Source organism: Mus musculus, chromosome 2 (genome assembly GCF_000001635.26).
Source record: "Mus musculus strain C57BL/6J chromosome 2, GRCm38.p6 C57BL/6J".
Classification (NCBI taxonomy): Eukaryota; Metazoa; Chordata; class Mammalia; order Rodentia; family Muridae; genus Mus; species Mus musculus.
Window position 1 is genome coordinate 131,249,274 of NC_000068.7, and position 25,640 is coordinate 131,274,913.

The window sequence follows — 25,640 nt, forward strand, 5'->3', positions numbered from 1 at the left end:
TGAAGAATTCCCAGAAGCCCAAGAACTCTGACTTCTCTATCCACAGCAAGTCCCAGAGGGCCCTGCTGTTATTGAATTCAGTACAGTGCCACTCCACTTCCTTTCCCTTGCTAGACACCTTCATTTATGGGACTCTGTCAGAGATGAGAGATACCCATCATGGGTATGCTCCATTACATCATCAGGGACCAGTGTCTTATCATGCCCCCTCAGACCTGGGGACCTTTTCTAGAAATTCCCATGCAGGCAAGATTCAAAAACATGACTCATTATATCCCCTAGGAATAGAATCACTCAGATCCTACAGTCCATATTGTCCATAGATGCACTATTATACAGGTGAGTGCTGACATTCCCCCTACCCCTGCAAAAGGAAAGTCTGTTGGCCAGGAGACATGTAGAGTGAAATTTTTTACACCAAAGCATTCCTGCCCAATATGTCAAGATCTCTCATCTGCTTTAATAGTAAAGTAACACTCTATAATTAGTACAGTCTCAGGGATGACATAACCATGTGATTATAACCATTGTGTATGTGCCAAAAGTCAGAACCCTCAGGCTGGGTGTGATGGGGTAGGGGATATGAACCTTTAATTCCACTCCTTAAGAACTCCATTGAGGGGGCTGGAGAGATGGCTCAGTGGTTAAGAGCACTGACTGCTCTTCTGAAGGTCCTGAGTTCAAATCCTAACAACCACTGGTGGCTCACAACCATCCGTAATAAGATCTGATGCCCTCTTCTGGTGTGTCTGAAGACAGCTACAGTATACTTGCATATAATAAATAAATTAGTAAATAAAAAAAAACTCCATTGATTTGACAGGCATTGAATATTTATTAAAGGCCATGTTCAAGGGGAAAGCTTGGGAAAGCCATGTTCAAGGGTGCATTCAGCTAGCTGAGAATCACATATGTGATAGATGGCAATACGGTTTCATAATATTGGGGTTTTTTGTTTTGTTTTGTATTTTAAGACAGGGTCTCTCTACATAACCCTGGCTGTTCTTAAATTTACTACGTAGACTAAGGTGACTTCAGACTCACAGAGATCTGCTTGTCTCTGCCTCTGGAGTGCTGGGCTTCAAGGTGTGGTAACTAAGCTAGACATGGTGGTGCACCCAGGAGACTGAAGCATGAGAGTTGCTGCAGGTTTAGGACCAAGGGCCCATCTCAAAGTAATACATTTACAAAACTGTGATGGTTAATCTTCATTGTCATTGACTGGATTTAGAATCACCATGGGAACATGCTTCTGGGTGTGACCAGGAAGGTGTTTCCAGAAGGGCTTGCTGCTGTGACTTACTTCCCTGCCGTGATGGACTGTCCTCACTCAGACTGTGAGCCACAGTAAACCCACCCTTCTTAAGTTGCTTTTGTGCGAGACATTTTATCATATTGATGGAAAAAGTAACATAATAGCTAAATATGGGGGAGCTTATAAGATATTAAGATCAAATGTTGATTAAAAACATAAAACTGGCACTCATAGATTTGGGGAGAAAATAAGTTGGTATTATGTTTTGAAGGTGTATTTCCTCTCTTCAAATTCATAGATTGAAACTCGGTACCAAGGTCATGGTAGTAGGATGAGACTCGACCATGGTGGTGCCACACTTCTGTACGGAGCTCACCCTCTCATAAAGAGGCTGAAGGCTAGTGAGATGGCTCAGCAGGTAAAGGCCACTTGCCACCAAACCCAGTGACCTGAGTTTGATTCCCAGGACTTCTATGGTAGAGGGAAGGCGCCAACTTCTCTGATCTTCACATGTGCACTGTGACACGTATGCACAATGGTACACATGCACAAGCACACATGCATAAATACACTGTAATTTTAAAAAAAGTATTCAGCCGAGCAGTAGTGGTGCACGCCTTTAATCCCAGCACATGGGAGGCAGAGGCAGGTGGATTTCTGAGTTCAAGGCCAGCCTGGTCTACAGAGTGAGTTCCAGGACAGCCAGGGCTATACAGAGAAACTCTGTCTCGAAAAAAACAAAAATAAAATAAAGTATTCACCATAATATGTTTTATGGCGGCCCCCTGGATGGACCCTCCTCTGAGGCACTTTGTTACCCCATTTGTTGACCTTTTGTCAGCTTGAAACAGTTAAACAGAGATGGGGTCAGAGAGGGGCAAGCCTCTGGGAGCAGTTTGGATGAAAGGGGGACTAATGGGCCCTCCCCTTCACTCTTCTTTTTGCATTGTTTTGAGACTCAGAACTAAAGCAGCCAGGTTGGAGCCTTCTGTGCATCCGTTAACCTGTCTCACCGGAAATGGAAGCTCAGTTTAACATCCTTCAGAGCAGCTTGGTGCTCTGGCCGCTGCCACGTTTCAGAGCTAGATGTGTCTGCTGCTGAGGGTGGAATCTGTATTCTCCTCTAACAGTGCTGCTTCTGCCGCACCAATAAATAAATCCCAACAGGTTTGAGATAAGGATCCAAACACAGGTGTGCAGAGCCAGGCCAACCCACAACTTTCTCAGAGGCCCTGATGACAGAATTGGCAGCGCTGGTGAACTTGAGGTTATGGGGACCTGACTCTTTCCCCCTGACCTGTTCTAAGGCAGCTGTGTCTGGAGTATCCTGTATTCTCTTTACCAAGATTGTCTGACTTAGCTCTCTGCTAACCCTGGCCACCCCCACCCCCACCACATACAGTATATAAGATCCTATAATTTTTTAATTCTTTTTTCTTTTCTTTTCATCTATTTTTTTGTTTGTTGTTTTTTAAAACAGGATTTCTCTATGTATCCCTGGCTGTCCTGAACTGACTATGTAGATCAGGATGGCCTTGAACTCAGAGATCTGCCTGCCTCCACCTCGTAAGTGTCAAGATCAAAAGGTGTGCATCGCCACACTCGGTTGGTATACTTCTTAATAAGCTTGCTTGGTATAAGAAAAGGTTTATATACTAGGTGTGGTGGTTCATGTCTTGTACTGGGGACACAGAGGCAGGTGAATTAAAAGCTAGCCTGGTCTACAGAGAGTTCCAGGACAGCCAGGGCTACATAGAGAAGCCCTGTTTTGAATCCCCTCATCCCCCTCAAAAAGAAAAGGTCTGTGTAAGACCGGCCAGCCTCAGCTTTCATCCTCTCTCTCCTTTTCACCTTCTGGCACCTCCCAATCAGGACCCTGTCACTGAAGAATGACTGACTGGTCCAGATCACACAGGGACCAGACAAACATTCACCTACAGACATCCTCCTATGTGAAGGGACTCTGGTCAGCTCAGGGGTGGAACATGGTTTTGACAGACCTTTCTGGTCTCTCCCATGCTCTCTGCCTCTCTGGATTACTTTTCTAAAGCTAGACACCAAGTTCTATTCCCTTATTTGGCCACTTCCTCCTCCTGAGGCTGACTATTCAGGTCCAACAATCAAAAGCCCACTTTGGCTCATATAATTAACTGTAACCTTTTCAGCGTGAGCAGGCTAAGCAGACCTTGAACATTTGTCATGATAGGTCTTATCGACCTCGATAGAAACATCTGTCTTGGCTGTAGTTGTAAGTTCCCATGGGAACTTAGCTGTTTTGGCTGCTGTGCTGACCTTATTCTCTAACATACTCCAGCTGAAGCAGGAGATGGGTTTTTGTGTTTCTTTTCCTTATAAACATAATGCTTATTATTAAATTTTGAGCCTTGATCAAAACCTTGTCTTGGCTTTGTTCATTTTCAGCCCTCCATTCAGGTGAACCCTGTTCATCCTCTAGCAGCTGGAGGCCTACAATTAACATGACCAAATTAAAAATGAAGCACTTCATCCTAACATGGGGATTTCCCTCTCACCTTTATAAATTACCATTTTCCTATGGGCCACATCTGTCTCCTCTCTATCCAGAGGCAATCCTTGTCCTCTGGGGCAACACCCCTCCTCCCCTCTCTTGTTCCCATCCCCTTCTCCTTCATCTTCTATCTCTATCTCTGTCTCTTATTCCCTGCCCTCTGTTCCTCTGGGTCAAACATACCTCCTTTGTGCTGAGAACTTGGTCTTGGGTCCTATGACAATACTTTTCCTTTTATTATGTATGGGTTTTTGCTACCCCTCCACTCCAGCTCTTCCCCTGATCACTTCCTTCCTCCTTAGTATCCCCATGTTTATGTTTTTACCCTGTCTTTTAAACATTTTGCTTATGGAATTTCTCCCTACACCCAAACAAACTGTTCCTCCAAGCTTCCCCAATGCCTCTCCCCCGCCCGCCCACAGCTCCCTTTGCTCCAGTTGTTCTGACACATCTGCAATGCTGTGGAGCGGAGGGCTCTGCCTACAAGGGACCTTCATCCCTTTCATCCTAGGCCAGATACAATTCTTAGGTTAGTCCTCTGTTTTCTCCTGTTTCCTTCCTTCACTGCTCTCTAGCTCTCTGATGCTTCTGCTCACTCATTTTGGTGCAGCACTCTTGGCTGTGGGACTAGGTACCATCATCACCCTAAATCAACTCTAGACTCATTTCCTTTCATGGTCTCATTGTCTCTCTGGCTTCTACTCCTCCCCTTCTCTTCAGTTTCCTGGACAAGCTCTCAGTCCTACTCTGACCACGTCATCTGCTTACAGTGCTATAATACTTTTCAAAACCCCACAGGACCTTCAGCCACCTTAAGCTAACTCCATCTAACAACAGCTCCCCTCAGCAGGAAACAGCTAAGAAAGAATCTACACTCTCACCCTTTTAGGGTTTGGACTGGTGACGTGTTTCCCTTTTAAAACAGCATTTGTGAGATTACAGATAATCTTGCTCGATCTTGGACTTTGCTGGGTTATCTGCTGAGACAGTCTGTTTTACCTTGGGCTGACAACTCTGGAAGGCTAAGTGCTGCTACAGTCATTTCCCCGCCCCTAAAGAGAGTCAAAGTCATCTTTTTGCTCTGCCGGACTGCTCAGCTTCTCTCAGCAGAGCCTGCCCCCTGGCTGTGCATTTCAGTAAGCACACATCGGACAGTCTGTTGAAGGTCAGACACCTTTATTTTTTTGTTTTGTTTTTTGCTTTGTTTCCCAGGCTAACCTTGAAGCACCCGCAGCAGTGTCCCTGCCCTGCCCTACACAGTATTGCATTATAGGCAGGAGCCACACACAGGCAAACCTGAGGCTGATTGTTTTTAATTATAGTAACTAACAGCCCTCACCCCCAACAAACAGACCAGACCACAGTAAAACAGAAACCCCTGGCAGACTGCCGATGTAACTTAGTGTCTTCCACAGTCTCCTCTGAGCAGAATTCTTTCCTCCAGGAAGGAGGGGAAATTTCATGAAACTCAGGAAGTAAATAATCTTTATTTGTCTGAGGAAGCTGAAATTTACAAGGCTTCCTAGGGCACTGTCCTGAGTTTATGGAAGCAATAAACAATGGCTGTCTGAGCAGCCAAGAGGAGATTTTTGGATCTGTTGAGTTTCCGCCAAGTGTGTCCTCCAGGGAAGTAGCTTTTGCAAGGCACCAGTCATTAGTGTTGAGGTAGGCTTTTAAATGATGCTGCTTCATTTTGGTCATCTCTGATCTGTAATTCTATACATATTCCTGTAAGTAATTTCAATACAAACTCATTGGTTCACCCAGTTGAACTTTGTCCTGTCATGATTTTCCTATCTGGGGTGAGTAGACATGTGTGTGTTTCCCCAGAAGTTTGACACAATGCCGAAATGCTTACCTAGCTCTGTGTTTGATCCTCAGTGTGAAAAGTTTTTTCTCTCAATCAAAAGTAATTAGTAGCTGGGCGTGGTGGCACACGCCTTTAATCCCAGCACTCGGGAGGCAGAGGCAGGCAGATTTCCGAGTTCGAGGCCAGCCTGGTCTACAAAGTGAGTTCCAGGACAGCCAGGGCTATACAGAGAAATCCTGTCTCGAAAAAAACAAAACATCAACAACAACAAAAAGTAATTAGTAGCAGGGCAGGGGTGGTGCAGTTTTAATCCCAGCATTCGGGAAGCAGAGGCAGGCAGATATCTGAGTTCGAGGCCAGTCTAGTTTACCCAGAAAGTTCCAGGATAGCCAAGGCTATATAACAAAACCCTGTCTCTGCTTTAAAAAAAAAAAAAAAGTAAATAGTATAAAAAAAGTGAGGCAGAAAAGCTGACAGATTTTATATCAACAGGCTGAGGCTGCTTTATTTTAACAGCATGGGGTCCCAGTTAACCCCCACTCCCCTAGGATGAAAATTGAGTGCATGAGAGGGTCTGGGACTGGGACACAGCGTGGGCGCGCGCGCACACACACACACACACACACACACACACACACACGGAAGTTACAGCTATTTTTGTGGGGTGACTGGGAGCAGAGTAGGTTGTTTACCTGACATGTTCTTTTTGTAGGTGGAGCAGAACAGTCTAAAGCTAAGAAATTCTTTCTGGCTTGGAGCTAGTGTGTAGCCCGACTTAATTCCTCATGACCTACGATTATTACCCAGAAGCCCAATAAGGGCCTGCATTTCCTGAACCTCCCTCTTTCCCTTTGTGGCCATTAACCAGTTAAGTCAGGTTGTGAAGTTGAGCTCCTATCAATGGGAGAGCATTTCATTGGACTTACAGTTTAAGAGGGTTGGAGTCCATGAGGATGGAACGGAGGCATGGCAGTGTGAACAGCTGAGAGCTCACATCATAAAGGCTGCAAGCAGGAAGCAGAGCACACACTGGGAGAGGCAGGAGTCTTCTGAAACCTCAAAGCCCACCCCCAGTGACACACCTCTTCCAACACGGCCACGCCTCCTCCAACAAGGCCACACCTCCTCTAACAAGGCTGCACCCCCTAATCCTCCCTAAACATCAGCTAGAGACCAAGTATTCAAGCCTGTGAGTCTATTGGAATTGTTAGTCCATGGCCACTTCTAAAATGTGTGTGCCTTTATTTGTTAGGTCCACCAAGACCAACATAAGCATATATAACTTTAAAAGTCTCACATTATTTACAGACTCAAACACATTAACATTTCAGTCCCTTTAAAATAGCCAATTTCTTTCAAAATCTAAAGTCTTTTAAAGTTCAAAGTCTTTCAGTCATGGGCTCCAGTAAAATAAAAATAAAATAAAATAAAAAGACCCTAAATTCATTCTCACTTCAAGAGGGAAAAAAAATCAGGGTACAGTAACAAATAAATCCAAAGTCAAACTCTAGCCATCCAATGTCTGGGATTCACTTACTATCTACTGGGTTCCTCCGAAGGGTTTGGATCATTTCTTCAGCTCTGGCCTCTGTAGTACATACAGCCTGCCTTCTAGGCTCTGCTGGCTCCACTCCATTGCTGCTGCTGTTCTTGGTGGTCATCCTGTGGTACTGCCATCTCTAAAATGCTGGAGTCTTCTTCTTCTTTTTTTTTTTATTAAAGATTTACTTATTATTATGTCTAAGTACACTGTAGCTGTCTTCAGATGCACCAGAAGAGGGCATCAGATCTCATTACGGATGGTTGTGACCCACCATGTGGATGCTGGGATTTGAACTCAGGACCTTCGGAAGAGCAGTCTTCTTAACTCTTAACTGCTGAGCCATCTCTCCAGACCCTCCTGGAGTCTTCTGTAGCCACTGAGCTGCACTTTCTCCTTTCTCCAGTAGCCTTCCCTGGACTCTTTTCATGGTGCCAAGCCTGGACTTCACTGTATGACCCACTCAATTCTGGGTCTTCAGCTGCCACTGAGGCTGCATCTTCACCAATGGTCTTTCCTGGCCTCTCACAGTGCTGAGCCTCAGCAGCTCTTCTTTCATGCCTTGAAAACAAGTAGTACCCGAGCAACTCTTGCATGTCACCAAGCCCAGCTGCCAGCACCAGGTCCCGTCTTGGCCACCTAGGGAACAAGCTTCTCTGTGCTCTTAGGAAACATTTCCCCAAAGTGACGCTGGTCTCTTCTTAACCACTGATAATTTCTTAGCTCTGGCTAACCAGCATAAACGAACGATCCCAGTAATACAAAGGTTTCACTTCAATGGTGTTGGTCTCTTCTTAATCGTGGCTGACTCTTTAGCCCCAGCTGATGAGAATGACAGGTACTTAATTCAAAATAGCAAACAGCTCTGAACGTCCTTAAACTTCCCTCTGAAACTTCCCAAGCTGGGGCTCCTCCGTCCTCTGCATTGTTCTTGACCTTCTTATCTTCCAGGTTCCTAAAGAACATCCCACTGAGCCCTTGACACTCAGTCGCTAGCCAAAGTTCTAGTGTCCTTCTGTTCTTCCAAAAACACGGTCAGGTCTGTCACAGTAATACCCCACTACACTGGTACCTACTTGTCTTAATTATGGTTTCTATTGCTGCAATTAAGCACCATGACCAAAATGCAAGTTGGGGAGTAAAGGGTTTATTCAGTTTATTCTTTCACACTACCATTCACCCACCATGGGCTGGGCCCTCCCTTCCTTATCTACCACTAATTGAGAAAATGCCTTACAGCTGGACCTCATGGAGGCATTTCCCAACTGAGGGTCCTTCCTCTCTGGTGACTATAGCTTGTGTCAAGTTGCCATAGAACCAGTCAGGACAGACATTGTCCTCAGCTTGGCTTTGGGTTTAACGAGCAATAACGAAGACAATATCGTCTTTTACTCTCTGGTGATGCTGTCATTTAGATGCAAGGAAAACTGTGTGGAAACTCAAAAGTTTTTACTTAGAAGAGAGAAGAGAAGTGACTCATTGGAAGCCAAGGGCAGACAATGGGCTCCAAGTTGTTTCTAAGAGTCCTCTCTTTTCTGTTTTGTGAAACACCAATCTATAGTGAATATGGCTGGCCTGATTAGTAACAAGCTATTGTCATATATAATGGAGTATGACCTCCCAGCCTTAGTCATAAAAGACACTGTTACCTCTGCCTGTTTTCTCACAGAACACCAGCTCTGGAGAACATCAGCTGCTATATTGTGGGGATACTTAGGAAACCCTAAACAAACCCACATTTTGATCTGAGGCTTCCTGCTAATTGCCAGCACCACTCTGCCTGTCCCATGATATCCAGGCATGATGCTCTAACCTGTTATATCTTCATTTACAGTACTTCTTTTTTCTTCAATTTTTTTATGTGTTTTGCCTGCGTGTCTATGTACCACGGGTGTGCCTTATGTCTGCATGTCAGAAGAGTGTCCTATCCTCTGGAATTAGAGTTATGGATAGTTGTGAGATCAACAAGTACTCTTAACCATTAAGCCACCTCTCTAGCCTAACTGTACCCTAAGAAAGACCCTAAGGTAGCCACGTGGTGCCACATGTCTTTAATCCTAGCACGTAGGAACCAGAGCAGGGTGGATCTCTGTGAGTTAGAGGCCAGCCTGGTCTACAGAGCAAGTTCTAGGACAGCCAGGACTACACAGGGAAACCCTGTCCAAAATAACTAAATAAAAATAAAATCCTGAGGCTAACCTTGACAGCTAAGTCACTCCTAATCTCCTTACTCAGAGCAACTGAGAATCACTAATAATTTGTTTAAACTTTCCTTTAACATAGCAATAAAAAGTTAATATGGCCGGTGGTGATGCACGTCTTTAATCCCAGCACTTGGGAGGCAGAGGGAGGTGGATTTCTGAGTTCAAGGCCAGCCTGGTCTATAAAAGTGAGTTCCAGGACAGCCAGGGCTACGGAGAAACCCTATCTTGAAAAACCAAAACAAAAACCAAACCAAACCAACCCCTCCCCCCGAAAAAAAAAAAAGCTAATATGGTATTTCAGTACAGAAGCGACTGGAGCTTAGCAAGTTGTTCCTCTTAGAATTTGGTCAGCTCTGACGTGCTTACGAGGTTCCCTGTGCTGCTTGCTCTGACTCGTCCACCAGAAAACAGAGGGAGCCCCAAAGTGGTAAAACCCACAGTGATGCTCTCTGAAAACCCTCTTTACCCCAGAGAAGGGAAACTTCTCACTTTCCATTTTCATGTCATGTTTCTTATCTCACTTTTTAAAAGTAAATAGCTATCTTTAAGCACAAGTTTATTACTACAATGCTAATATTCAATTTCTTTTTCAAATGTTAACACAGACTTGCTCAAATCACAAATTAACACCTTGATGAAATATTACATAGAGAACACATGTAATCACTCAAATCAAGAAACACTACTAGTTTCTGGGGCTCTGAGACAGCCCACTGGGCAAAGTACTTGAAAACCTGACAACCTGAGTTTAATTCCTGGGACATAAGAGATGGAAAGAAGTAACTCGGAAGGATGATTATCTTCTGATCTCCACTCGGGCCCAGACCCAGGCCGGGGCCCCAGAAGAAAGCTCCCTGTCTCCTAGATCTCTTTCCCTTCCTCCCCTTTCCCCAAAGTAGCATCACCTTTGCTTCTTACATTTGACATTAATATTGGGGGGAAAAAAAAAGGTTTAGAAACTGGGACGTATGTAGCCCAGGCTGGCCTCAGACTACATAGGAAGACAGCCTGACTTGGTCTCCTGATCCTCCTCCCTCACCTCCCAAGTGCTAGGATTCCAGGTATGTACCACTAAGCCCAGCCCTTTAGTTCAGCTTTGTAATTGCAGTGCTAAAGATTGAACTCGGGGCCTCGGGAATATTAGGCAAGTACCGCTAAGCTAGACCCCAGCCTCTGAACTTAATACAGAATCTTATGTTATCGTTATCTCTTTTGCTTTTTTTTTTTTTTTTTTTTTGAAACAGGTTCTCACTATATGGCCCAGGCTGGCCTCAAACTCACAGAGATCGGCCTGTCTCTCTGTCTGCATAGTTCTGGAGTTGATTGGAGGTATGTGCTAACACTTTGCATTTCTGATTTGATTATAAATGTCCCACTTGTGATTAAATTTGATACCATAGAGTGTCAGCAAGTTCACAATATGAAGGGTGTGAAGGGTGAGAATTATATTTAAGAAACAAATCTGGGCATGGTTTGAAAAAGCTGGGGGTGGGTTTTCAGAAATCTATTGATAATTCAATCTGTGCTGTCCCTTTTCTTCTCGGGATAGGGTCTTCCTACATAGCCCAAGGTAGCTTTTAACCTGGGAACCTTCTGAGTGCTGCAGGTACAGGCATGGACCACCATGCTTGGCTCCAGTCTCTGCCTTCTTTTGATTATGCAGGCAGAGAATAGTATAACTTCCCTGCCTATTCTCTTTTTGCCATGATGGAGTCTGAATCTAAGACTTCCCCTATTTGAAGGACTCTCTACTGGAGCTATATCCTCCTCTCCCTGTTCTCTGTCATTTTTTAATTTATCTGCTTTTAGGTAAGTCGCCTCATCATCTAAATGTCTTTAAGCCTTGATCTCCATACTTTACAAATAAAGCTGGTTGGATTGGTTAAGGTTCTGTAATTAGTTGAAATCCCATATTCATTCACTCCTCCGATTCTTCCTTGGCTTGATTCTTCCTTGGCTTCGATTTTGGCTGAGGCTGCAGGAGCAGGAACAGGAGCGGGAGTGGGAGCGGGAGCAGGGAGTGGTGGCTGTCATTACAGGGGCAGCAGCCACAAATGTAGATGGATTAGCTAAGAGGGCCTCGTTCTTATCAACAAGAAGGGAGGTGTGTTCAGTTGCCAGGCATGGTGGCAAAAGTCAGCTAACCAGTCTGCAGATAACACCAGGAGCAAGAACACAGTTTCCTCTGATAGCAAGCACTTCAGGCTTGTAGATCCAATGCACTCCGGCTGGATGCCCAGCCCTAGGAGGTGGGGGGCGGGGGGGGGATGCTAAGTTCAGCAGTAGGGCTTTGATGGCTCTCACTTTGTCTCATCTATCTTGTCTTTATTGTTTACACATAATTCAGAATTCCAATGATGTCTGAAGATTTTAGCTTAAAGCCTAAAAGGAGCTTTCCTCAGGCTCTAGCCCAGTGATTTGGGTCGGTATAATGGCTACACACGGGACAGAGACAGCATGAGAGGCTGGCAGCATGCATTCTTACTTCAGCATGTGGCTGCCTGGTACTCTAGGGGGACCAGAAGAGAGAGTGGAATGGCCAGAAGTTACAGAGGGTTGTGAGCCATGTGGAAGCTGGGAATTGATTCCTGGTCTTCTGAAGAGCAGTCCTACTCTGTTATGGGCATTCCTGATTTTTGTTAGATCCAGTGTGTGTGTGTGTGTGTGTGTGTGTGTGTGTGTGTGTGTTCCTGCGGAAGCTGGAATTTCAAGTTAGGAAATAAGGTTTCCAGAGTTAATTCTACACTGTGGGGTACTAGTTTGGAGCAAGTATGGGAGTGTTTTTCAGCATTCACAAGAGAAGCTCAGGCCGGAACTATTAGTGAGGGAGTAAGTTAGAAGGTAAGAGGGCTGTTATTCAAGGGACATTATCTCCTCCCAAGAAAGGTACTTAGGAAATTGTGAGAAAGCCTCAGTCACTTAAAATTGAGGGACTGAGGGAATGCTTCAGGGGTATATCTGGGTGGGATATCAAGGGTTAGGGCACTTGGGAAGGGCAAACGATTTAAAAAAAAAATCCATCTTCTGTAAAAACCCAGGGGTCTGGAGCTATGGTTCAGTGATTAAGAGCATTTGCTGTTCTTGCAGAGGTCTGGGTTAGATTCCTGGGATCCATATGGGGAAATCCCTCGATTTCTTCTGCCCTCAGCGACCATCAGGCACACACCAGGGTCACAGACATACATGCATGAAAAATGCTCAAACACATTAAAGAAAAACAAACAAACAAAAACCCCAACAACAACAACAACCCCAACCAACCTAACTTCCAAGCCTTCATACTGCCTTCTTCAGGAAGGGGAGTAGGTGAAGGATTTAGAATCCACCTCCTCCCGCCAGTTGTCATGGAGACAAACCTCAGTCTTTTCATTCCTTCTGGTACTGGGAATGAAGTCATAGCACAAAGGAAGAGACGGTGCTTGTACTTTGTGGACTGTAGTGTGGCTCCTACTGCAGCTATAGAACCAGACCCGGGGACAAAGGCTAAGGTTAGTCGCAGCTCAGAGTCCTTCCTTCTGTTAACACTTCTCAGTAGCTTCGGGGGCTCTATTGGGCGGGAGGAAGGAGTGATTCGTGAACAGAGAAGAGATAGTAGACTCCCTGGAGTTCTAGGGAATAGGGGAGCAGCTTGGCCACCGCTCTCGCGGATGCACAAGAGAGGGCGCCCCTCACTCAAATCCTTTGGGCCCCTCCACGATCGCTCCCAGCCTGCGCTGACCCCGCCTTCATCCGTCCAGAGTGCCTGTCGTTGGATGGTGGCGCGGTCTCTTCGGCTGGAGTCTGGGAGCCTATTGGACAAGACCTCTGGAACCCGCCCCTAGCCAGCTCGGATTGGCTAGCTGCACGTTGGCGCAACGGAAAAGGCGGCAGCCGGCGTGCGCCTGCGCTCCAGCGGGCTGCGCGGAGGCGGCAAGGCGGCGCTGGGGGGCTGGCTCGGGCGGCAGCGGCGGCTGTTGCGGATGGGAGCGGGCCGGTTTGGCGCGCCTATGGAGCGCCAGGGCAGGGCTGCCGCCACCTCAGCCGCGGTCGGCGAGTCTGCGGACTCGGAAGCGCGGAGGCGGGACCCGCTGAGGCGCCGGGCGAGTAGCGCGGCGCCGTCGGGGTCCGGGGAGGCGGAGAGTGTGAGACGGGAGCGGCCCGGCTCTCTAGGCGGCTCCACCTCGGCCGGCCGCCCGCGCGCCGAAGGCCTCCGGAAGAGGCGGCCGCGTAAGTGCCCCGGCACGGCCGTCGTTGTTTGCGCGCCGGCGGTGCCCGCGCGAGGGCTCCCCGCCACTTCCTCCCTGTCCCCTGGGGTGTTCTTTTCCTGAGACTCCCTCTTTTTTTCTTGAGAAGGCTCCTCCTCTCCCAAGTCCCTTTGAATCATCCATCGCGCTCACAACTGAAGCCTTTTCTATGGTGATTAATTTGGAGGTTGCTAGAAAATGCCCCTGAGGCGCAGCAGGCCCAAAACTCGACTCTGGGCTCGATACGCTTCTAAGCTTTGCTCGGTTTTCTTCCCGAGAGAATTCAGGTCATCTCGCATCCAGAGGTTTTCCCCCGTTTCCCTTCCGTTAGTTCACGGGAATTCCGGTTTCAGCCATAGCATTCTGGGCAGTAAAGCCTTTTCTTTGGAAGGGAGTCGACCTGTTCCTCAGTTACTCTTAAGCCTAGGGAGTTACTCTTTTCAGAGAATCGGGTTCTCATTTTATTACCAATTTGTGTTTCTTGTCTTGTGTGTTTTCTCCCCTTTAAAGCCTTTAGGGCTGTTGTCTAGCATCCACGACTACTGCTGAAAGTGTCAATTGTCCTAATACTGTAATAGGAACTTTTCAGCATAGCTGTCTGTGTTTTACATGTGGTTAAGACCTGGATATCAGATTACGGTATGAGGAAGGTAAATGCTGAGTGCAGGCAGGCTATGAGAATTACGGGAAGTGGCTTGATGTGTGAGGTCTGTTGGATAGTCCGCGCCCAGCCCTACCTGCTCACCCCCACCCCAGTTGCTTTTATCGATGATTTGAGCGATTGGATGTAGCTCTGTTTTGCCATGGAAGGTTTGGAGGATGTATGTATGTATGTATGTTTAGTACTTTATATCACTATATGTATATATTTTTTTTTTCTTTTCTCGACTTGTAAGAGATTTTATAATACCAGCCACTTGGGAGGTGGAGGCAGAGGAATATGAAATTTAAGACCCTGTCCTAAAAGAAAAAAGGAAAACGGATTTTCAAAGAGTTCCTGTTGTAGAATCGTTTGCTTGATAAATAACTTCCTTATTACACTTATTTATCGTGTGTGTCTGTATTGGTGTAGGTCAGAGGACAACTTTGCCCAGTCCTGGGGATGGAGCTCAGGTTGTCAGACTTGAGGGCAGGTTTTGTTTTGTTTTGTTTTTTTTTTGTTTTTTGTTTGTTTGTTTTTTTTTTTTTTTTGGTTTTTTTCAAGACAGGGTTTCTCTGTGTAGCCTTGGCTGTCCTGGAACTTCACTCTGTAGACCAGGCTGGCCTCGAACTCAGAAATCCGCCTGCCTCTGCCTCCCGAGTGCTGGGATTAAAGGCATGTGCCACCACGCCCGGCTGAGAGCAGTCTGATGAATTACCCAAGTTGGCCTCGTCCTCAGGGCAGACCCTTCAGTGCTGGGTATATACTGTGCCAGTGCCAGGCTCCTCTTCCCCTTTCTCCTTTCTTTCAGTTGTAGGTTGGAACACAGGGCTTTGTACATGTGGTAAATGTTCTGTCTCTGAGCTGTATATAGTATCTCCAGTCCAAGCACCTGAGTTTTGTTTTTGTTTTAAGACAATCTCATGTTCCAGGATATCTTCTCCTCTAGCTCCCAAGTGCTGAAGTTATAGGCTGTGCATCAAGCACCTGATTTCTAAGCAACAGAAAAACCTGAAGTTCCTTTGTGGGTTTGTATTACATTAACCTGAGCATCAATGTTAGAGGGTTAATGTGACAATTAGCCATATGTAGATGATTATGTCACCAAATTTGCAGTGTTGTTTTTGATTAGTTGTTAGTCTGGCACAATTCAGCCTGGTGAACTCCTGTGGTAGGTATGTGGTGATAGTCTGTTTCACTGACCAAAAGAATGGTGCCCACTGACAAGTAGCTACTCTGCAATTGAGGAATTTTTTTAGCCTTTGTGCTTTTCCTTCTATCTACTGGTTTCTGTTTGTTTGTTTTTTGTTATTTTTGAGACAGAGTTTCTCTGTGTAGCCCTGGCTGTCCTGGAACTCACTCTGTAGACCAGGCTGGCCTCAAACTCAGAAATCTGATTGCCTTTGCCTCCCAAGTGCTGGGATTAAAGGCATGCACCATCACTGCCTGGCTCTATCTACTGTTTTATTGAATTGTTCTTTTTTTCCCATTGCTTTAGACCAAAATAAACATGACTTGTGTATGTGTGTGTTCAAGGCTGTCTTGGGAAAAGTTATGACTAGCAAGTACTGAATGTAAAAATGGCCTACAGGGCTGGGGAGATGGCTTGTTCAGTAAATTGCTTGCTTCAGAACCCAGGTAAAAAAGCTAGGGGTACAGTGGCTTGTGCCATTGATGGCCACATGGGAGAGCAGACAGATCCCTAGAAATTCACTGGCTAGTTAGTGTAGCCTACTCGGCAAAGTTCCAGGCCAGTGAGGCACACTAGCTCAAAAAGTAGAGGGCACCTGAGGAGCTACACCCGTGCACACACACAAATGAACATTAGTTTGCACCTGCACATTTTCACATGCATGGAGAGTTAGAACACAAGTTGCTGGGCCCAATTCAGTAATTGGATTAGGAATTGGAGATGTGAGGCCCATGCCTGTAATCCCAGCAAGCCAGAGGTAGAGGCAGGCAGATTCCTGAGTTCATGACCAGGCTGGTTTACAGAGCAAGTTCCAGGACAGCCAGGGCTACACAGAGAAACCCTCTCTCAAAAACCAAAAAGAATCTGTCTGGTGCAGGCCTTTAATCCTAGCACTCAGCAGGCAGAGGCAGGTGGTTATCTGAGTTCAAAGCCCACCTGGTCTACAAAGGGAGTTCCAGGGCAGCCAGGGTGGTTACACAGAGAAACATTGTCTCAAAAAAAAAAAAAAAAAAAAAACCCCAAAAAACAAAAACAAACAAACAAACAAAAAAAAACAAAAACGAGAGAAAGAAAGGAAGAGAAGAAGGAATATGAATCTTGAGAGGTGTTTAAGACACTGCCTTAGCCAGGGCTACATAGAAAAACAGTTTCAGGAAACAAAAACAACAAAAATCAAAACGAAACCAAAAAAAGCTGCCTTACAAATAAGTAATTCAGATCCAAGAGAAATTCTGAAAGACATTTGGGAGTGTTGTATTACTATGGTTTCAGAACTTTTTAAAAAGTACTACATAGACAAAGCTTGAGTTTCTGTATTTACTTTTTGAAATTGTGTTTTATGTTTCCCAAGGTGATCCTCAGATTTTATGGTTAAGGATGTCCTTGAACTTCTGAAGGCTGGGATTATAGGTTTTTTTTTTTTTTTTTGTTTTTTTTTTGGTCTCTGGCTGCTTTGTTTTGTTCTGGGTCTTGAACTTAGGGCTTTTTGCATGTTCTATACACTGAACTACATCTCTTTTCCCTCCCTCCCTCCCTTCCAAGTTTAAATAAACCACATACACTTAGTTACTTATTTGTATATTTACTTATTTTGTTGTGTATGTATTTGTGTGTATGTGAGGGCATATTCGGGGAGTTCAGGGGACAACCTGTGGGAATTGTTTCTCTTCTACTTGGTGAGTTTGGGAATTGAACTCAGGTAGTCGTGTTTGAAAATAGGCATTTGTACCCATTGACCTATCCTGCCAACCTCTGATTTCTTTATTTTTTTCTAATATGGTGTCTGATATTGGCCAATTCCTTTTCTTTGCTTTCTCTGATTGTATGACAAATCATGAAAGACTATTTCAGATAATGAATGTGCTGAAGAAACAGTTTCTCCCACTTCAGCTTTCTGAGTGCTAAGATTACGAACAAAGCTACTACTCCAGGATTCAAACAGGATATTGGTTTGTTTGTTTGTTTTTACACCATTTGATCTTCTGTATTACCCAAGGATTCCCTACTGGATGGAGAATGCAGTTATTGGCTGTTCCAATGGCATACTTTAGTCATAACTCTGAGAGAATCCACTGATAACTAATAATTTGTCTATTAGAAAGCCATCCGAGGTTAGAAACACTAGTTTTATTGTCTTATACTACTCTTCTCTCCTCTTCTCTTCTCTCTTCCTTCCTTTCTGAGACAGGGTTTCTGTGCACAGCTTTGGCTGAGCTGGAACTCACTCTGTAGATGAGCTTGCTTTGCAGTCACTGAGATCTGCCGGGCTCTGCCTCCTGATCAGAGGCATGTTGCCCCCATGCTTAGGCAGTTGAAACTAGTAGGAGCTCATTTGTTTTGTAACTTGTGATCCCGGTTTATAGTAATGTTCTACCACACATGTTAATTGAGCAGTGTGGTTTCCAGACTGGTTTCATCCTGGACTTCTGTATTACAAGAGGCATGGGTATGAAATGTAAAGTATTTAAAAATGATATTAATTTGGGCTGGAGAATTTGTTGAGTAGTTAAGTTTGTTGCTTTTGTTAGAGGGTCTGAGTTGGATTCCCAGCATGCACATGGTGGTTCACAACTATTCCAGAGGATCTGTCTGTCTTTTCACCTCTTAGGGCACCAGGCACACATACATGCATTCAAGCAAAACACTTGTATACTATAATAAAATCTGAAAACAAAACAAAACCCTATACTGAATTCTGAAAAAAAGCATAAATATTGTATGTGTTTGGGCACACATGTGGAAGTCAGAGGACACGCTTTAGGAGTTGGTTCTCTCCTTCCACTTTGTGGGTCTCAGGAATTGAACTCACTTGTCAAGCTTAGTGACAAGTGCCTTTACCTGCCATCTTACTGGCCTAGAAGTTCTTTAAAGCTTTTAGATCAGGTAGTTGCTATATATCACAGGATGAGAAAATACCAAATAAAGACGATGTTAAAATTTTGGGAATTGGCCAGGGAGATGGTTTAGTGGGTAAAGCACTTAGGTATTGTGAGAAGTTTGCCTTGGGTGGAGAAGACAGCTTCTATCCCCCTCTTCTCCCAAAGTTCTAGTGACAAACTGCAAAGTTCAGTCCCACAGTAGTTCACACTGATGAACCAATGAGTTGGTTAAGGTTACTTACAGCCTAAAGCAGCCACATTGCAAAGTCTGGGCTTAGCATGAATGATGGCTTCCGTAAGGCCCCTTCCCTAGAAGCAATCATCAGTTACAGCAGCATTGCACACAGATGACTGGGAGGAGTGGCTTGGTACTTAGGTGAGGGTCCAGTGACCCTCCCTACCCTCTTTCTGTGAGGGAATATTAGCAGTCAGCGAGCCCAGTTGTAATAAATTTTAGCAGGTGGAATGAGTGATGGCTCTTTGGTTCAGAGGACAGTGCTTATACAACACCATACAAACCTTACTACCTCAATTTGATCCTCAGACCCCGTCTCTACTCCAAGCCTTTTTACACTGAGATGGGAGGCAGAGACAGGAGAATCAGCCAGAAATAGAAACAATCCCTGTCTTACAGTGGAAGGAGAGAACCGACTTCTGGAAAGTTCTGTGATTGAGGAGGGTGTGTGTGTCACACACATGCTGTGGCACAAGAGAATAACTAAGAAAGAAAATAAATTAAGGGGGCTGGAGAGATGGCTCAGTGGTTAAGAGCACTCACTGACTGCTCTTCCAAAGGTCCTGAGTTCAAATCCCAGCAACCACATGGTGGCTCACAACCATCTGTAATGAGATTTGGTGCCCTCTTCTGAGGTGTCTGAAGACAACTACAGTGTACTTACATATAAATACATCTTTAAAAAAGAAAAGGAAAAGAAAAGAAATTATGAAGACTGGGGCTGTAGCATGCAGGATTCCATGAGTTTGAACTCCAGTGTTGTATAAACCAGATGTGGTGTCACCCGCTATAATCCGACCACCAAGGAGGGTGAGGCAGGAGGATAGGAAGTTGAAGTCATTTTTGGGTACACAGTAAATTCAAGACTAGTCTGAGATGTATGAGAATATGAGATTCTGTCTTTTAAAAAAGGGAATATGGGGTAAAGGTATAACTCAGTTGGTAGAGTTCTTGCCTGGCAAATACTTGGCAGGTTTACCATTGCTTTAAATAGGTAAAAAATTATGGCAGCAAGATGCTGATGGGGTGGTATAGCTACAGTTAACAGTGATTGTGTGTTAAACACTGTATCCTCTCCCCCCAACCCTCAGATATTTTATCTAGGTCTCATCCAGTGAGGTAGGTGTGTGTGTGTGTGTGTGTGTGTGGCATGCAAGTGAGTATTCTGGTGTGTGCGCATCTAAGTGTACACACAGTCCCAAGCAGGATATAAGGTATCTTCTTCCTCCATTGCTGTGCTATTGAGTCAGGGTCTCCAATGGAAAGCTCATCATATACCCTGTCAGAAAGGATGGCTAGCCAGTGAGATCTTGGAATCCACTGGTCTTCATTCTCTAATGTTGAGGTTACATGAATGCACAGCTGTGCTGAGTTTTGTCCTTGTTGGTTTTATTATGGTTTCTAGGGACTTGTGCTTGCAGAGCATAAGTCATTATTCACCGAGCCACATCCTTCTTTCAGTTTCCAGATGGAAAAATAGACTTAGTTAAACCTCTAAATTTTTTATTGAGATATGACATGGTGGGCTGGAGAGATGGCTCAGTGGCTAAGAGCGCTGACTGCTCTTCCAAAGGTCCTGAGTTCAAATCCCAGCAGCCACATGGTGGCTCACAACCATCCATAACAAGATCTGGTGCCTTCTTCTGGAGTGTCTGAAGACAGCTACAGTGTACTTACATATAATAAATGAATACATTTTTTTTAAGAAAGAAAGAGAAGACATGGTAATACATTGCCTTAGCAATGTCTGTATAGTAGAGTATACAGTATGTAAGAAGCACGGGAGCTCTGGGATCACAGCCCCCTTGTATTTGGAGGACAAGCTCTGCCTCTGAAGAGGACTCCTTGTATGCTAGAGCACATGGAACTCTTTAGAACTTGATGATTTTCAGACTCATTGACAATCACAGGATACCCTTCAATTTCATTAGTTTAGAAAATGAAGCTTTTTGTAGCTTGGCAATACTAATTTAGAAAAGGGGTTCCTTGGCTTTTGGAGAACATTGGTGTTGGCAGAGTAGAGCTGTTGTTTCATAAGTGTCCCTTTTTGTTTGGAAACCAAAAGGGCCTGCCCCCTACTGCCCATCAGTGATAAAAACTTTTAGTGCTTTTGATCTTCAAGGTTTTTTCTACTTCATTTTGAACTAATTAAAAATCTTTTGTGTGTGCGTATGATTTGTGTATAAGTGCAGGCATGGGACCTTGGCACGGGGGTGAAAGTCAGAGGACAGTCTTGAGTGTAGGTCCTTGTCTTCCATTTTGGTTGAGATAGGATCCCTTTGTTTGCTAGCTGGCTCATAAATTTCTGGGGGTTCTCTTGTCTCTGTTTCCCATTTATCTTTAGGAATGCTGCGGTTGCAGATGGGAGCTGAGGTGCTCAGCTCCTTACATTTGTGCTGGGGATTAAGGTTTATGTCTTCATGTTTGTTTTTTTTAAAGATTCATTTATTTAGTTTACGGTGAGTACACTGTAGCTGTACAGATGGTTTTGAGACTTCATGTGGTTGTTTGGGGATTGAATTTTTAGAACTGGTAAACCCCACTCACTACAGTTAGCCCCGCTCGCTCTGGTCAACTTTGATTGCTCAGTCCCCGCTCGATCTGGCCCCAGAGATTCATTTATTATACATAAGTACACTGTAACTGTCTTCAGACACACCAGAAGAGGGTGTCAGATCTCTTAAGGGTGGTTGTGAGCCACCATGTGGTGTCTGGGATTTGAACTCAGGATCTTGGGAAGAGCAGTCAGTGCTCTTACCTACTGAGCCATCTCGCCAACCCTGTCTTCATGTTTTTACAGAAGTCAGCTTCTGTCCTTTGAGCTACTTTTTTAATGAGTTTGTTTTTTTCTTGTAGCTAATCTTAGCATCCCTTTTAAACTTTTGTTGCAAAGCTACTTAATTTTAAAAATCTCTCCATATGAACTTTTTTATCTTTGATTTTGAGAGAGAAGACTTTTTTTTAAAGATTTATTTTATATATGTGAATACTGTTGCTGTCTTCAGACACACCAGAAGAGGGCGGTGGATCCCATTACAGATGGTTGTGAGCCACCATGTGGTGCTGGGAATCGAACTCAGGACCTTTAGAAGAACAGTCAGTGCTCTTAACTGCTGAGCCATCTCTGCAGCCCTCATCTTTGATTTTGTAAATTAATTATTTGTAGAGAAAAATTTGCTATTTCAGTTGTAAGGTGCTTGTGGTGCTGAGGTAAGAACCTCATTTGTACCCCTAGCACCCACTTACAAGCATGATGCAGGCCCATGATCGCGGAGGTGGAGATGAGGATCCTGGGGCCTGCTAGTATATCCAAGTTGTAGGTTTAGTGAGAAGCTCAAACAATATGGTAGAGAAATGACTGAGGCAGACACTCTGATGATTTCTGCCTCTCGTGTGTGCACACAGCCACACAAATGAAGCTACTAGAATATGAAAGGTTGCAAAATCTTTTAGGGCTGGGGATTTAAGTCTTGGGGTATATACATTATGGTATGTGAGTTCCTAGGTTAGATCCACAGAGCTACCCCCACCCTCAGTTATTCCCTGTATCTAGTTATGTTCCTTTTCTCTTCTGGGGCTGCATACATGCATGCATGCATCCCTCCATCTATCATGGGGTCTCATGAAGTCCTAGCTGGCCTGGAGCTCCATATGTAACCATGTTGGTCTAGAACTTGCAGTGATCTGCCTTTGCCTCCTGAGTGCTAGGATTGCAGCCATGCACCACCACTGCATGTTTTGTTTTGTTTTAAAGCATCCCTTTTCTGTTCTTGTCTCCAGCTGCTCTCTTGTCTTCTTTCCTTCCCCTACAAGACAGACGTGCTGCATTCACTTCCTACTCCTTTCTTCCTTGATGGCCTTTGTTGAAATCGTGTAAGTATTTTAGGTCTTAAAGTCAGCATGCATTTATTTCTCTGCTTATAGCTTATGGATAAATTTTTTCTTAGAGCCCTTATAAAATTATGCTGCTTTGCATGCACATGATTCAGAGACTCTTTGAGTGGCAGTCCTTGTGTGTGAAGTCTCTCTTGGATTTCTTCTTGGAAGCTGCTTGACTAGATAACACTTTTTAAACTTTTCCCCCCTTTTTTTTGAAGTTTATGTGTCTTTGTCTCCTAACACACTTGTTGCTGATGAAGAGCAGCACTGTTTACCTTTGTGTAGTTTATGTCTATTCTTTTTGTTTGTTTTTTGTTTTTGTTTTTCGAGACAGGGTTTCTCTGTGTAGCTCTGGCTGTCCTGGAACTCACTCTGTAGACCAGGCTGGCCTCGAACTCAGAAATCTGCCCGCCTCTGCCTCACAAGTGCTGGGATTAAAGGTGCCCAGCCGTTTATGTCTGTTCTTAAGAACTAGGTTCTTCATAGGGTTTTCTGAAATTTTAATATGGTTTCTTTTCTGTTGTTTGAGACGAGGTGTCACTGTGGAGCACTGGATGGCCTGGAACTCAGATCTGCCTGTGCTGGGACTAAATGTGCATCACACTGTACCTGGCTTCTTAAACTTATTTTTTGGTTTTTCGAGATAGGTTTTCTCTGTGTAGCCCTGGCTGTCCTGGAACTCACTCTGTAGACCAGGCTGGCCTTGAACTCAGAAATCCCGAGTGCTGGGATCAAAGGCGAGCGTCACCATGCCCGGCAATTCTTACAGTTTTTAGTTTTTGATGTTTCATGGATGAGATCACGTTGTGTCTGAAGATGTTTGCGATTCACTATTCTTAGAAACCTTTCTTCAGACGCTTTATTTTTGGGGGTACTTGTGTTCTTTTTTGTGATTCATATTTGGGTGAGAGTTGCTGTTTATCTGTCAGTGGGTATAGATTCTGTTCTAGGCCATGGGATGGAGTGTAGTGGGAGATGGGGTGTAGGTGGCCAGGTTTGGAGGCTGTCTTTTCTCTGGATGGCAGCAGCCAAGTGCTTGCCACCTTGACTCAGATCCATTGTACTCAGGGAAGAGAGTCTTTGCCTCTGTCAGAGAAGTACTCTTGATAGAGAGAAATTGGTGGCCTGATGAGTTCCTCCAAATGTATTTCCTGACCATATCGTCGTGGCTGCTTGCTCTGGGCAGCCATTCCATCTGTTGTTGGGTAGAGTAACCCTGTGCGCTTTCCCACTTTCACAGTTGCTTTCTGTTTTATTAGCATTCCTTTTGATGGTTCTGGACAGCCACTGACTAGCTGGTTTTGTGTGTGTGTGTGTGTTTTCCAGAATTTTTTTTAGGAAAGAATATCAGTAAACTTACGCTTTTATTAGTCATTTCTTGATTTAGGGTTGGGAAGGGACATATATGTCCATATTTATTTATGTTTCTGAAGCTATTATTTTTTTATTTAATTTTATAAATATGGTTTGTATGTATGTGCACCAAGTGCATGACTAGAAGAGGGTATTAATGGAGGCCAGAAGAGGGTATCAGATCCCCTGGAACTGTAGTTAAATGTGGTCATGATCTGCCAAGTAGGTGCTCTCTCTAGCCCCCTATTTGTTTAAGTTTGGAATTCTTTTTGAGTAGCAGGTAGCTTGGATGTAAAGTTCATCGAAGCTTTTTATTTTTAAGCTAGGGCCTGATGTATTGTGACAAGTACTCTACCACTAAGCTGTACACGAAGCCCAGAGTAGGTTCTTAGAGGACTTGACCCTGGAGATAGGCTTTCCTAGCACGTTAGGGTGAGTCCTAGAGCGCTTACATTCCTTCCTCTGAGCTGGAGGTGGGGTGAAGGTTTTCATTTACAGTTTTTGGTTTTCAGGGTTGAAACTTAATTTGTTAGCTTTTAAGTGTTCATAGTATAGTTTGGGCATGTCTGCACAGAAGAGTTAGTTTGGCTAATACTTTGGTATTTTTTTTATTAGATATTTTCTTCATTTATACTTCAAAATACTTTGGTATTTTTTTTTCCATTTTTTATTAGGTATTTAACTCATTTACATTTCCAATGCTATACCAAAAGTCCCCCATATCCACCCACCCCCACTTTGGTATTTTTGATTTACATTTTTTTCCTCAAAACATTTTAGTTTAAAATTTTATCCCTTAGAAACCAAACCACAGCATATGGAATAAGTTGCCAGTCAAGTAAATATAAGCTTTATTTTTAGAAAAAGGTATTTTGACATTTTTTTTTCTTTCCCATTTAGTTTTTCCATGGTTTGGCTTGGATATTGGAGGAACCTTGGTCAAGCTGGTTTATTTTGAACCTAAAGACATCACTGCTGAAGAAGAAAAGGAGGAAGTGGAGAGTCTGAAAAGCATCCGGAAGTACCTGACCTCCAATGTGGCTTACGGATCCACAGGCATTCGGGACGTGCACCTTGAGCTGAAGGACCTGACTCTGTGTGGACGCAAAGGCAATCTGCACTTTATACGCTTTCCCACCCATGACATGCCTGCTTTTATTCAGATGGGCAGAGATAAAAACTTCTCAAGTCTCCACACTGTCTTTTGTGCCACTGGAGGTGGATCATACAAATTTGAGCAGGATTTTCTCACAGTATGCATCTTTTAGCTTATATACAATTTATGGAAATTTGATGTTTAAAATGATGCCGATTAAAAGTGGTAGAATCATTTCCATTTCTAATGGAGCTTGAATATTCTTAAGGAAATGAACATATATTTAAACTAGGCAGTCAGGAGTTGATTGTGTAGCGATTGTTGGGTAGTGTACTTACCTGGTATATTGGTATATATCAACATAGCATTTTACCATTTCTTTAGTATGAAAACTTTTGAGTATGGGATAAGCATAAAAGTGGGATAAGAGTAGGGGATAAGAGCCTACAAGGAATAACATCACCCCATCTCATTAAGGAGTTAAGAAACAACATTTTGAAATTTAGTCCTGGCATAGGGAGATGGTTCAGTTGGTAAGGTTTGGAGGATCTGAGTTCATTCCTTAGAACCTACATAAAATAACTGGGTATGGGCCAGAGAAGTAGCTCAGGAAGGACCTGAGTTCAGTTCCCAGTACTTACATCAGAACAGCCCATAAGCCGCCTGTGCTTCAGAGCTACGATATATGACGCCTATTTGCGGTTGTCTTGGGCAGCGCACACACATAGAGACAGAAATAAAAAATTAAGTTGGCTTAATTTTGGTCATCTCAGCAGGACTCAGGAGTTAGAGGCTGGCAGATCTCAT

At 44.2% G+C, this 25,640-nt stretch overlaps 1 protein-coding gene across 15 annotated transcripts in view; it reads left to right on the forward strand.

Moving 5' to 3' along the window:
- Positions 1–12,734: 12,734 nt before the first annotated feature.
- Positions 12,735–25,640, forward strand: part of Pank2 (pantothenate kinase 2) — a 37,181-nt gene continuing 24,275 nt past the window's right edge. For 3 of the 15 annotated variants that reach the window (NM_153501.2, NM_001355683.1, NM_001355679.1), the window contains exons 1-2: positions 13,227–13,542; positions 24,638–24,990. In NM_153501.2, coding sequence (NP_705721.2) covers positions 13,296–13,542; positions 24,638–24,990 — 600 coding nt within the window. In that variant the 5' untranslated portion in view covers positions 13,227–13,295. Of the gene's footprint in view, positions 12,825–13,205; positions 13,543–13,565; positions 13,732–15,148; positions 15,228–22,285; positions 22,379–24,637; positions 24,991–25,640 lie in introns of those variants that run through there. The other 12 variants (XR_001783191.2, XR_001783192.2, NR_149747.1 and 9 more) reach the window with 10 other exon arrangements.